General features: G+C 34.2%; 1 protein-coding gene across 1 annotated transcript in view; it reads right to left on the bottom strand.

Moving 5' to 3' along the window:
* The window catches only part of LRP1B (LDL receptor related protein 1B), a 1,573,107-nt gene that overhangs the window by 488,707 nt on the left and 1,069,009 nt on the right, over nucleotides 1-15,391 (bottom strand). Inside the window, exons 30-31 of the mRNA XM_036421500.2 lie at nucleotides 9,173-9,347; nucleotides 8,180-8,274 (exon numbers count right to left, since the gene is read on the bottom strand). Coding sequence (XP_036277393.2) covers nucleotides 8,180-8,274; nucleotides 9,173-9,347 — 270 coding nt within the window. The remainder of the gene's footprint in view (nucleotides 1-8,179; nucleotides 8,275-9,172; nucleotides 9,348-15,391) is intronic.

Below are 15,391 nucleotides of genomic sequence, written 5' to 3'. Positions count from 1 at the left end.
GTTCCATAAAGGGTGATAGACAATGATTGGTTTGAGTTGATACTTCCCAGCCTCCCCACACAGACTTTGATATTTTCTCCTAACACATTGTCTGTCTGGGAGGCTGGGAAGTTTCAACTCAAACCAATCATTGTCTACCACCCTTTATGAAACTTATATTCTTACCATTTATAATCTGTCAATCAATACATTTGAGAAGAAAAAAATCTAAATAGCAGCTCCTTATAACCTAATAACTTATTCCCCCCCCCCCCCCCCCCCCCACAGAAATGGCTCAGGGAATGCAGTGAGCAGATTTAAGCCATACTTTGCTCAAAAAGACACATCATGAAAATATAATCACACTAATTCCCTGTAAGGATAAGCATCAGTGAAATTCAGTGAGTAAATAACACAGGAATAAATATCTACATGTATAGATAAGTATTTCATGGATAGGATCACCATGTGTACCAACAAAAACGGGTTTGTATTTATTTTCTTCACACGTTTCTATACCCATTAACAGTACTGGAAAATTTCATTTAAAAAATAATCTCAGGGGAGTAGTTCTAGAAGCATCCTGTAAAGTGGGAATACAAAACTATGAATTCTTGAGAGTATTTCAAAGATTCTTCTATATCAAATGTTTACTTCTGAGTCTTAACTTTGATTTTACCCTAAATGGCTGTTTAAATTTACATATAAGACCAAGAAAAATATTTTGTTCACTAATTTGCATCACACAGCTAAGCTATCCTTAAAGAGGAGGAAAAAAAAATAGAAGAAACAAATAATTAAGAAAATAAGAAAAGACAATAAGCCAAGTATTCTGTATGAATTAATAAACAGTGTAAGTTCTTTAATATATTTCAACAAAATGTTTCTAGAACAAAAGGAAAAAAATACTATAACTTAAAACAATAGTTATGATGCAACATAGTTATAAATCAGTGCATCATCCCTCACAAATAAAGAATTTAAACATAATGGATATTGCTAGAATTTTTCTGCTATAAACTTATTCACAGTAATATTTTTATAGTTAATTTACAGATAAGGATTTTTATAACTATAGGATAAATAAATAAAACATTACAACAGGATCAGGATGAAGAGGGGTTACTGTTCAATATTTTAGTTTTAGCTTATGCCCTGTGCCAAAGGCACTGTCAATAAATAGATAACTTGAGCAATACTTTTTTGCCTATTATTTTCTTGAATAAAAAATCTCCAAGTTGCTAATGAGAGTCTAATGGCCACAGGGTTAGATAGGGGAGGGTGAGAAACAACAAGAGAAATAAGTGGAAAAGCCAACTTAGAGACCAAATATTTCCAACTTTTCCTCCCTAGTCATGCATGTCTTTATAAACAACTAACTTCACATGAGAATATTTGAATTTGTTTCCTACAAATCAGATACACTGAATGGAGTGCATCATGAATCTATACCCAGATCACCAAGTATGCACTTTTTTTCACATAGTAATTCCAGTCAACTAAGATATAGGAATAAATATTAGTTTGATTCAATGCTATAACAGCTTCTTTCCATGTAATAGGAAACAGTATTCACTTCACTCAACAAATATTTACACTGAAGATCTACTTTATGTCCCACACTGAACTTTGGACTGAGAACACAATGGCAATAAAACAGATAAGGTTCCTAACTTTGCAGGGTTTCCTTTCTAGTTGGCAAATACTCAACAAACAAATGGAAAATTAGAATAAAGGTTAAGAGCTAAAAATGTGAAAAAGAAATGATGCTAAAAGTGTCTAAGATACTTCAGCTTAGTCAGGGAAGGCAGGGAAAGCTTCTTTGAAGAAATAATACTTGAGTTAAAATCTGGTATATTGGTGGAAAACTAAGAGGAGATAGGACACATTTCTGTATCCACCAACCAAAAATTATCTACAGTAATAAAAGAGAAATATGCAAATTGACCATCACTTTGAGATGCCCACCATCCAATCAGAAGTGAATATGCAAATTAACCCAAAAAAAAAGATGGTGATGGCCCTGTCCCCCTGGTCCTCTGGGCAGCACACATGTAGGCGCAGAGTGGCCAGATTGGGTGGGAGGCCTGCTATGAAGGGGTGGTGGTGATGGGGATTGGAGGGAGCTACAGGAGTAGCACTCAGGCCAGAGCAAAAACAGAAGGCAGCAGCCAGAGCAAAGGCCTGGGTCCCAGGTATCAGAGGAAAACCGATGTTGGCAGCCAGGGGACGGAAGGCCTACTGCATGAATCTTCATGCAATGGGCCTCTAGTTATATCATAATCCTTAATCCTAACCAAGACCCCTATTGAAATATTTGCCTTAAACTAGAGTGTAATATCTCAATTACTATTTCATTGGCCCTTTCCCCTCTAAGACATTACCAAGATGCTGATGAATTAACACTCACTTTTATTGTTGTATACAAGAAATCCAGCTTTGTTTACACCACAGGTTGTTTTAGTAATATTTGGAGAAGCCCAGATTTAACATAGAGGAGAGACAAAAATAAACACTCCTGTATTCATTTTATAGAACTGAACACTATCAATACTTTGTTGTATTCACTTGAATCATTTATGAAATATAAAATACACTTTCATTTTTAAGATATAAAAATTCCCTTTTTAATGTCATTATTGTCCCTTTCCAAAGACACCTGTTATTATAACATTAGTCTGCATAGTTGCAGTTTACCTTTTCCATATCTTTGTGAATATGTGTACCCATGTTCAACCTATATTAATAGTGTGTTTCATTTTAAAGTTATATAAATGTCATGGTGCCATATCATTCTGCTAATTACTGTTCTCACTCAATGCTCTAGAAATCCATTTATGTCTTCATATATATTTATATACATAAATATGTCTATAGGTATATATGGTATTTCAGCACATAAACATGCTGCATTTCTTTTTTATTTTTATTTTTTTAGCATATGTTATTAATTTCAGATAGGAAGGGAGAGGGGCTAAGATATAGAAACATCAGTGATGAGAGATAATAATTGGTTGGCTGCCTCCTGAATGCCCCACCCTAGGGATCAAGCCCCCAACCTGGGCATGTACCCTGACCTGGCATGGAATTATGACCTCCTGGTTCATAGGTCAATGGTCAACCATTGAGCCATGCTAGCTGGGCTACTCATTTTTCTTTTGATGAAGATTTACACTTTCTCCATTTTCTATATTAGTAATGATTTATTAAACATCTTTGTACTTGTCTCTTTTAGTAGACACACATGCACACACAAGACTTATAAGGAAACAAAGGATGCATACAGACTAAAAGTAAAGTGGTGGAACAAGATGTAGCATGCAGACAGAAATAAGAAAAATGCTGCAGTAGCAATACTTATATCTCAAAAAACTTATATCTCTTTAAAGCAAAGGCTACAAGTAAGAGACAAAGGACACTATTTTATGATAAAGGGATCAATCTAATAAGAGGATATAACCATTATAAACATTTTTGTACCCAAAATAGAAGCACCTAAGTATGTAAAACAAATATTGATGGGTATAAAGGAAGACGTTGGCAGAAGTAGAGTCAGAGTAAGGGATTTTAACCTCCAGTGACATCAACAGAGAGAACTTCCAGACAGAAAATCAACAATAAGATGATGGCCTTAAATGACACACTAGATCATGTGGGCTTAATTGTTATCTTCAGAGCATTTTACTCCAAAGGATCAGAATAAACATTCTTTTCAAATGCACATGGAATATTTACAAGGATCAACCATATGTTAAGACACAAATCATGAATTTAAATATCATGAATTCAAGAATATTGCAATCACGCCCTTGTCAATGTGGCTCAGTTAGCTGAGCATCAGACCTTACACCAACAGATCACTGGTTCAATTCCCAGTCTGCCACATTCCCAGATTATGGGTTCAATCCCTGGTCAAGATGTATATGAAAGGCAAACAAATGCTGTTTCTCTCTCCCTTCATCTCGCTCTTTAAAATAAATAAAAACATATTTTTAAAAATCTTGAAATCATATAGAATCTTCTCTGGCTATAACGATATGAAACTAGAAATCTATCATAAGACTGAAACTGAAAAACACACAAAGACATGGCGGCTAAATGACATGTTACTAAACAATGAATGGGTAACAATAGATCAAAGAAGAAATTAAAAGATACTCTGAAACAAATGAAAGTGAAAACACACAATCCAAAATCTATGAACACAGCAAATGCAGACATAAGAGGGAAATTAATAGCTTTACAGACCTATTTCAAGAAACTACCTAACTTTATATTTAAAGAAACTTGAAAACACACACACACACACACACACACACACACACACACACACACAAAGTCCAAAGTGAGTAGAAGAAACAAGATCAGAGCAGGGGGAAAAAGCAAATCTATAAATACAAGACAAAAGATCAATAAAATCCATTGCTATTTTTTGAAAAGATAAATATGGCTGACAAACCTTTAATCAGACTAATCAAGAGAGAGATCCCAAATAAAATCAGAAATGAAAGAGCATAATAATTGACATCAACAAAATACAAAGGATTGTGAGAAATATTTTGAACAACTTTATACCAACAAATTGGACAATACGGAAGAAATGGATAAATTCCTAGAAACATACAATGCTCCAAAACTGAATCAGGAGAAATTAGAGAATCTGAATAGACAGATTATAACTAGTAAAATTTAAGCAGTAATAAAAATAAAAATCAATAACCTCCCAACAAATAAAGTTTCTAGACTAGGTGGCTTCATAAGGGAATTTTACCAAACATTCAGAGAGAAAGGAACAATTACCTTCTTCAAACTATTCCAAAAAATTAAAGAGGAGCAAAGATTCTCAAGTTCATTTTATGAGGCCAGCATTATCTTAATTCCCAAACCAGAAAAAAAAAATAATACTACAAAGAAAAAAATGTATAGGCCAATATCCATGATGAACATAGATGCTAAAATCCTCAACAAAATATTAGCAAAATGGATCCATCAATGCATGAAAAAGATCAGATCCATGACCAAGTAGGATTATTCTGGAGATGCAAGGTTGTTACCATATGTGCAAATCAATAAATGTGACACACCACAGAAACAAAATGAAGAGTAAAAACCACATAAACATATCTCTGGATGCAGAAAAATCATTTGATAAAATCCAACACCCATTTATGATAAAAACTCTCAGCAAAGTGGGAACAGAAGGAACATACCTCAAGGGAATAAAAGACACATATAACAAACTAGAGCAAACATCATATTCAATGTGCAAAATCAAAAGCATTTCCCTTATGCCAATATATTAGACAATGAGACAAGGATGTCTACTTTTACCATTCTTATTCACAATATTACTGAAAGTCATAGCCACATAAGTTAGACAGGAATAATCTAAAATATAAGGTATCCAAATTGGAAAGAAAAACTGAACACTGTCATTATTTGCAGGTGGCATGATACTCTATGTAGAGAATCCTCAACCTTCCCCCACTAAACTACTAGAACTGGTATATGAATTCAGTAAAGTAGCAGGATACAAAATAAATATCTAGAAGTCAGCTGCATTTTTAGGCACCAATAATGAACTATCAGAAAGGGAAACTCAGTGTTAAATTATAAGCTGTAAAATAAAATATGTATTCTTCTGCTAGATTTCTATGAATTATATTTTATGATTATTCCTTACTGAATTCATTTTTACTCTTAACTGGAAGCCCAGTGCATGAAATTCATGCATGGTGTGGGGGCTCTCAGCCCAGCCTGCATCCTCTCCAATCTGAGACCCCTCAGGGGATGTCTGACTGCTGCTGGTTTAAGCTCGATCCCTGTGGGTCTTCAGACATGCCTCTCACAATCCAGATCACTGGCTCCTAATCAGTTGCCTGCCTGCCTGCCTGATTGCCCCTAACCCCTCTTCCTGCCTGTTCCCCCTAACTGCTCTCCCCTGCCAGCCCGATCACCTCTGTCTTTGCCTTGGTCCTGCCACCATGGCTTTGTCTGGAAGGCCATCAGGAAGATGTCTGGTCTAAATAGCATATTACCCTTTTATTAGTATAGATACTACAATCAAATTATTCATATTCCAGTCTATTGGACCCAATATATCTTCCATTACTTCTGTTTAAGGTTCTACTATTAAAGATCAGATGTGCTCCTCATAACTTTTATTCATTCAATTCTCTTTATAAAATATTTTTTCTTGATTTTACAGATGAGAAAAGCCAGCACCATAAGCAAACAGTAATTTTCTCAAGGTCACCAAGTTTAATAAAATCTAAAATGATTTAGTTTCTTGCACCCTTTAGGAGAAGGATAGTATCAAATTCTTATCAATAGATAAAAAACAGAAATCTCATACTAAAAAAATCTGTTTACTCAATAAATTTCTAAGTCAAAAGACATACACAATTCTAATTAAGGTTTATTTTGTAATGAAGATTGTGTTTTGTTTTGTTTTTTTCTGGTAAAATAGTATATCTTGCACAAATTAAAATTAACAATTGTGATTTGGGATTCATTTAAAAGTAATTTTCAAATATAATAATAACTGACATGGAGTAGACATTTAATATTTGTTATTAAAGTTTGAGTCTTCATCTATATATCATCCTTAAAGTACCATTTGGCAAGTAACACCTGAGGGACAGCTATCAAGTGTAAACAGCAACACTAATTTCTTTCTTTTAAACTTTTCTAATATAAGCTGTTAGGTTTTTTTTCTTTTTCTTTAATTTATTTTGAGCAGAGAAATGGATATTGAGCATAAAGAGGATACGGTTTTTCCCATTAAAGAAACAAGCATGTAACCTAAAACTACCATATTACATTGTAAAGACTTTATTTGCTCATGCTATTTCCATCATACTCAAGTTTATATTTTAAATATTCTGAATAACTCCAGGTAAGTGCTGACTGAATTGGTTTAGTTCAAAGTAACTCATTTGGATGGGTTCTAGTCTTTAGAGCCTCTTGTTTCTTTGTTTATCATCCTCCACACAGAAAAGTTAGCATTTCATTTTACTTTAATTTCAAACACTACTTTGTATTTCAATTGAGTATCAAATCTTAGAACAGTCCAAGAAAAAGAGCTGTTAAAAAGTATCATTTTATATCAGATGTTTAAAATGTATATGAAAAATTTGTTTATTGTAAATATTGTTGCTACTACACCTTTATTGAATCACAGCTACTAAAAATAACCTACTTTAAGTGTACTTCCACATTCATAAAACTGGAAAAAAAAAGTTTAAAAGCTTCATGGTGCATTGATTTTACTCCCAAACTAAAACTATACTATATGCAAATCAAAATTATTATTTTCTTTTGTATATTCCATCATTTTCACATTTAACATAATATCTAAATCTGGTTTCATTAATGGATTTTTAAAAAGATATTATGAGATGACAAATAAGCAATATGATAATTCCTGCCTCTCAAAGAAATGTGAGAAATTATGAGGGATGAGTGATTATAATTTGAAAAGAAAATTATGGTCTTTTAACAAATAAAATACTATGGTTGACAAAGGTAAAAAAAACAAAACACTAAATGAACACAACTGAGAGTGAATGAAAATAAAATAGCAACAACTTAACCTCAAATCATTCTAACTATTAATAATGATGGAGAAGTCTCAGTACAATATATTGGCACTGTAGCAACACAGACATTCAACAGTGAAAATAAAGTATTTATTATTTACATTAAGTTTTAAGCAACTCCAGTGCTTAAGTTATTGTAAAAAGACTATTATCAAAAGGCTTTTATTTTTATCCATAAAAAGATTGTTTTCTGCCGAAACTGGTTTGGCTCAATGGATAGAGCATCTGCTTGGGGACTGACGGGACCCGGGTTGGATTCCGGTCAAGGGCATGTACCTTGGTTGCAGGCATATCCCCTGTAGGGGGTGTGCAAGAGGCAGCTGATCGATGACTCTCTCTCATCGTTGTTTCTAGCTCTCTATCTCTCTCCATCCTTCTCTGTACAAAATCAATAAAATATATTTCGAGAGAAAAAAAAAAAAGATAGTTTTCTCCTTACCCCACATAGACCCAGTGGATTTAATAAGATGGAAATTTTCCTAATTTAATTTCTATTACTAATCTGTAATATTTTGTTTCAGGTTCTAGATCAGAGATACATTGTATAATACAATTTTATCATATTAAAAACTGCAGTGATTATTAAAAGGACAACTTACCCACTGGTTCCTTTTGATTCTGAAAAAGAATTTTGCTATTACTGCCATCCATGTTTGCCATGTTGATTGTGTTTCCATCTGTCCAGTAGAGTTTCCTTAATTCAAAAAAGATATGGATTAAAAATATTAGGTGTATATCTGCTTATTGACTAGAAATATACATGAAAGAACAAAATTAATATTAAAGTAAATTTTTGGTCCTGTATTAATTTCTTGTAGGAAGGCCCCAAATTGTTGAGCCACTTGTTTATAGTAACCTTCATATTTGCCTGGGAAAAAAGCATCACTCTTGCTGTTTCCTGTAACTGAAGGACAATTTTTCTCTCACTTCTTTTAACTTCCTATGTTCACAATTGAATATTTAACTGTAACTACAGTAAATTCTTGCCATTAAAAGTAATGCATCAATATCGAATTATCTTGGCTTTGAGAAATCAGGCATCTTAGAAAGGAACAGTCATTTCAACTATTCCCATGGAAAGTGCTTAAGAAGAAAGAATTTATTTAGCCCTACACAAGCTTTCTATGTGGGTACATGATGACTAACCAGGGAGACAATCTATTAATATAGCAATATGTGATAAATGTTATTAACAATTTGTTCTTGAAAAGAAATCAATGACATTTTCATGCATTTTAAAAATCATGATTTCTTAAAAACAAAAATTAATGAGATTTTATAATAATGCATAAGAATCTGATTTTATGCAAATAAGAAAAATCTCTAACCAGAGATCCATTTTACAATTTCCATATTCACATTTGCTTTTCTGACTATATAACATATATGTGTCCCCTAAATTAAACTAAGATATTTTTATTTTTATTTTCAGGTACAGTAGATATTCAGTATTATTTGATATTAGTTTTAGGTATACAGCATAGTGGTTAGACAATTATATAATTTTCAGAGTGATTAAGTACTTTTTAATATAAAATCAGAGCAAAGGTGTGTGAAATTTTAGAAAAACTTAAAAAATAATCATACTTTACCCCCTGACTGGGTGAGCGGTCAGACACTGTGGCTTATCGATTCCATGAATAATTGAGGTTTTCAAAGAGCCATCTAGTCTTGCCACATTAATCTGTGTTTCATCAAATTCTGAGCTAATCCAGTACAAATTCCGTGAGACCCAATCCACGGCTAGCCCTCTGATACTCTGAATATCTACAAAACAGGAAAAAGAAAATTAAAAGTAAATGAAGTTTCTCATTCTTTCGGCTTTTCAAGTTATTTTTCATCTCAGGGAAATTTTAATTTACACTTTAATTTGTTAGCTAAAATTGAACAAGATTGTAATTTCATTCCCTTATCAGCCCTTCTTAAAACATGAATAATCATTAATGTCTTACTGCCCAGCCGTTTTGAAAGCTGACACCTCAATTAGCATTGAAATTACACTAACAGCCCATGATTCACCAGTAAAATCTTAGCACCAGAAACAAGCTGCAGTCCTGCGGTTCACGGTGACGGAATTCAAATTAGAGGAATAGCTTCTCCAGTTGGCAGCACATCTTTCTAGTTAGGAGAAAATACTTGTGAAGCATCAACAAATGGGCTATTTCATGTCTTAAGTGCCAATTTGTTACTGAAATGAAATAAAACAATTCAACTTTCCTAAAAGAATTAATAGACCCGAACATCTTTCAAAACAGAAAGTTAACCGAAATTGACTAAGATATGAACAAAGAAACTAAAATCTTTTTAACATTCCTCCACTGTGGATTCTACAGAAATTACTGAAATCTAATTAAGTTTCAGTACGTTATAGCCAATATGAATATTTCGGTTGTTATTCCTTGACTATTCAAGTAGGCATTTTTTTTTTTAAAGTGTTAAAATTTAGGCTTAAATACAATTGCACATTTTAATTAAAGAAATAAAGTCTTAACAATGATAGATACTACAAAATGTTCTCAGCATATTAACATATAAAGTAGGCCAGTTTAGTCCCCTACCTGTGGCATTTTATAACTCTAACTTGGCCTTTTCTTGATTTTACAAAGTTTTAAAAAATGTGTTAGCGGACTGTACCTTCTGAATACTCAAGCTTACAAGACAGCTGGAGACTGTTGAAATGAAGATGCTGGCTCAGCAGGTACGGGGAGGACGAAATTCTGAAAGTTCTACCTAGCTCCTCCTTGTAGTTACCACTGCTCCAAGGAGAGGCTCCTATCTAAGTGCCTCCAGAACCCCATAGCCACTGCTACTTACCTGATCGAATTGCTACATCTCCCTATTTATAATTTTCAAAAAATGCCACAAAGCTAGATTTGCACCTGAAAGTGAAGGCTCCAGATAGCAAAATTTGCAAACTGATTGAAAATTAAACAGCCAAACAAGACAGGGAGGCCTGCAGTTCTGGGTCAGCTCTAAAGTATACTGCTGGTCTGGGGGCCTCACCCCAGCATATGTCCTGGAAGGTCAACCACACTGACTTTCCTGTTCAAAAATCCTTGAATTGTTTTTCTAAACAAGTTTTAATGACAGTGCCTTTAGAAGGTATTTCACAAGTTTCAGTGACTAATCAATACCCTCTCACTCTGCAAGTTACCTTTCATCATTAATTTATTGGTATATTGGTGGATTTTGAATGTGAACTTCATTTCTAAATTCAAAATTTATTTTTATTTAACCTATCCAGTTCCCTCTTTTCTAAAAGAAAAAAAAAGAAGAAAGAAAGAGAGAGAGAGAGAGAGAGAGAGAGAGAAAGTAATACAACACATCTGTAAAGCTCAATCTGCTATGTCTGACACTTCATTATTTGCCCCATCTAGGATACTTATTCCTCATTATCTTTCACTCTCTGGAGTTAATTGGTTGCTGAGAGATAGACAGTATTATAATGAGACCTGGCTTCCTGTTTTAGGTTGTGTACCTATTTTTTGTTTTTAATCAAGTCATTTAAATTTGGGCCTCTTATTGGAAAACTAGTGGCCTGGTGCACAAATTTGTGCACACTGAAAGGAAATTATTTAGAAGAAATGTTTTAATATTGCTGTTTGCTCTTTCTCTATAATAGAAGTGTCAAACCAAATTCACAATCAACAAATGCAGATTGAAACACACATGCGATTGGCACCAGTGAAAGCTTTACATGTATCATGTGTGCATGTGTCAACTTTGCCCCATATATATATATATATATATATATATATATATATATATATATATAAACTCGCTTAGTTACACCCACTTTCTGACTTAGCTAAACTTTCTAGCCCAGTGAAGCAACCCAACTTTTCTTTTAGGTAATCGTCAGCAACACAGCAGTAAATATCAACACAAAGTAGATCACACAGGGAGAACAAAGGGTAAAATATTTAACTGCACCAGTGTTTGACTACATTCTTCACAGTGAGAAAACCTGAAGTAATTTTCAAAGTCTGCCATTTTTTACTTCTTTTCAGTTGACTCAAGTTTCTAAGCTTTCTAAATCTCCATTTTCTAGCTAATTAAAAGAAAATATGATTTCACTGAGTCTCTTACCTACCTACTCCAGGGCTTCTGTCAGGATCAAATGAGATGAGGCATAGGAAATGCTTCACAGACATTTGTAAAATGTTTCCACCTGGGTATAAAGCAAGTTGTGTTTCTGGGCTGAAGAAACTGCAAGGAGACTAGTCACTAGGGAGAGGAATCCAGGCATTGCTATGTGACATCATTATCCAGACAGACACTTAGCATATTAGCCATTTTATAAGTATATATAGATTAGGTTAATTATAGATAATAAGTAAGATTGCTGTGAATATTTTATTATATGATATGTATTTATATACCTTAATACAGGGTTGAGGGCTACTTTGCCAATCCAAGGACTTAATATCTTCTTTATTTTTACTCTGGATTGCTTGGTATTGGCAAGAATAATGAAATTACTTTTTATTTCCTCTAAAATACATGGTTATCCAAAGTGGTGTTTTTTGTAGTTCCTGTTTTTTGTGGTTGCTGTTTTTGTTTTTGTTTTTGTTTTGTTTTGTTTGTTTTTCCTTTTTTTGGGGGGGGTGGGGGTTGGGTTGTCTCTGCTGCTCAAAATTCATTTCTGATTCAGTCCTAACAACATCCAAGAGAATACAATGCATTGTTAAACTGGAAAGCTAGCCAATGTAAGCTATTAATAACTATTTAGTCCTTGTCAATTATATGGTTCATGCTCTTCCAAATTTACTTCTATCTTTAATACCACAATAGCATCTAGTCTTTTCCTCTTTTAAGCAGTTGCTTTAGTTGCCGCCAGGTTATTTTTCTAACTAGAGAGCTCTGAATCATGACCTCCGCTTGCCCCATGGTATTCCATTGCTTCCAACTACTTAGAAAGATGTCTAAATCCCTTAGCCTGGCTTTCTATATTATCTGGATATAACTACCTTCCCAACCTTATTTCTCACTATTTTTAACAATTACCTTACATGTCAATCATATTGATGTGCTCTCGGGTTTCCAAAGATCCCCTGTCCTTTCCAACCTATAAGGAACTATCTGTCCAATGTCTTTCAACATAATGGGATAGTTATTTGCTGACATATTTCTACTATCACATATACTTCATCCTCAAATATACACATTACCTTCAAAATAAGTATCATTAATGAATGATGAGTACATTCATAACATGCACAATCTACAATTTTAAGATGTGTGAGCTGAAATCAATGAAAGTATCTTTTTTTTTTTTTTAAATGACAATACAGAGGCTTGTGTAGCCATAGGGGCAAAACCATGCAATGAGAACTAGGAATTCATGGATTTGCAGTTAGTTGCTCAGTTCAGAGGGTTCAGAACTTAAGCTCAAAAAGGGTAGGAGAGCTAAACAAGAACACACTCAGGTATTATCAGCAGGGTCTAAATCCTCAGTGATTGGTCACTAGGGAAAAATAATTGGCCTGCTCAAAAAAGGAGGATATTTTAAAATAAAATATTTTTAAAGTATTATGTATAAGATAAAGAAAAAAATGAGTGGGATATTTTAAAAGAAAAATATGCTTTGAAATAATAAGCAAGGTGCATTAATTCATTTTTTAAATTCTCATAAGATATAAATGAGTACCAAAAGTAACTTTTATATAGTTTTAAAAATACAACATCAAAAAATAATGTATCAGGTGCATTAACTAGCAGTTTAGGCAGATTAACTAGTGAACTGTGATGCAAATTAAAGGACATTAGCCAGAACCAACGCAGAGAAACAAAACGATAAAAGGAATTGGAGGTTAGAATAGTCTCTTTCTAACCTGTAGTCATTTTCCAAAGATGGGGTTAGAGGGACTGGGTTGGAGAAAATGGTAAGAGATAACATTTGAGGTTTGTTTTTTTTTTTCTATACAGGCTGATGAAAGACATGACCTCATAAGAGGCACAAGACTCTTAGTGGCTAAATAAAAAAAAAAAGATACATATATATTGTCATGAGGAAAAATAAAGCATGAAAAGCAGCTGAAGAGAAAAGAAGAGAAAAAGAATGACAATTAGATGAACATGGAGGTTCAAGATAGCAACGAGGGATGCCACAAGATAGGGGAATGATATCTGGAGAAGATTGAAAGAAAACAACTCTGAACTTGGAATTTACAGTCAACACAATTATTATACTATTACACAAAACCCCAAATAATTGTCTTTAAAAAGGAGCACAGGACTTGAATATACATTTATCCCAAAACAGACATAGACATGCCAGCATGAAAGGATGCTCAGCATCACTAATCACTAGGAAATGCAAATCAAAACCATTAGTTACCACCTCACACTCATTAAAATGGCTACTAGACAACAAAACAAAATTTTAAAAGAAATTAGAAAATAACAAGTGCTAAGAAGGATGTGAAAAAATCTGAACATGTGTAACAGCCTCTGTGGAAGACGGTGTGGCAGGTCCTCAAATAATTAAAAATAGAATTATCTTATGATCCAGCAATGCCACTTTTGGGTATAAAGTCAAGGGCTGCATAATGATATTTTGGTCAAGGACAGACCGCATATATGAAGGTGGTCCAGTAGGATTATAATGGAGCTAAAAATTCCTGTTACCTGGTGACATTTTAGCCATAGTGACATTACAGCCATCTAACGTGGTGGCACAAGGCATTGCTATTTTGTGCTGTTCTCGGTCTATTGATAGTAATGCTCTTGGGTACAAATGCCTGCAGGCACTCATCTGGGTCCCGGTGACCTTTCCACAGACACTTCCCCTTCCTAAAGCAATGCTGCAACCGGACAGGGCCTTTGGGTTCTTATTACAATTATAAGACACCCTTGAGCAGTAACCATTAGCAAACCTTGGAGTAAAAAAGTTTATTACTTATAGGCTCAGAAATGCCCAAAACACACCAGGGGGTACACAGTTAGGTTGGTGGGGAGAGCGCACTGCACACAGGGTCCTGGGGTTCCACTTTTATTGGGATCGGGGATTGAAACCCAAGGACACACTCTTTATTGGTGAATTTGAATCCTAAGAATGAGAATTTAAAGCACAAAATAGAAAAGAATAAGTACCCTAAATAGTTAGGGAAATCAACCAAGATCTCTAAAAGAAGGAGCATCAGTGCAGAGAGGTGGCCTAGTTCTTAGCACTTTTCAAAATAGCCAGACTGTGGAAATGGCCCTAATGTCCAACAACAAATCTTGTATATAAAAGGCTAATATGCAAATTATCCCTTCAGGAGTTTGACCACTTGCTATGACATGCACTGACCACCAGGGGGTGGTGTGGAGAAAAGGAAGGCCCTGATTGTCCCTGATTGCTGGCCAGGCCTAGGGACCCTACCCATGCCTGAATTTCATGTACCCGGCTTCTAGTGTATGTATAAACAACGTGTGATACACACATACAATGAAATTTTACTCTGTCTTAAAAAGAAAGGCAGTTTTGACACATGCTACAATATGGATGAACCTTGAAAATCTTATGCTAAGTGAAGCAAACCATTCATAAAGAGACAAATGCTATATGACCCCACATATATGAGATACCTAGAGTAGACAAATTACACAGAAACTAGAATGTCTGTTGTCAGGAGTTGGAGGGAGGATGGACTGCGGAGTAGTTGTTTAATGGGCACAGAGTTTCAGTTTTGCCAGATGAAGTCTTCAGGAAATTGGTAGCACTATGTGAATGGGCTTAACATTACTGAACTGTATGTTTAAAGTGTCAAGATGATAAATTTTATGTGTATTTTACCATAGTTTTAAAATTATCTTTCATAAATGAA

Source organism: Pipistrellus kuhlii, unplaced genomic scaffold (genome assembly GCF_014108245.1).
Source record: "Pipistrellus kuhlii isolate mPipKuh1 unplaced genomic scaffold, mPipKuh1.p scaffold_m20_p_7, whole genome shotgun sequence".
Lineage (NCBI taxonomy): Eukaryota > Metazoa > Chordata > Mammalia > Chiroptera > Vespertilionidae > Pipistrellus > Pipistrellus kuhlii.
Note: the sequence above shows the minus strand (reverse complement) of the source record. Positions and strands in the feature narration are given on the sequence as shown.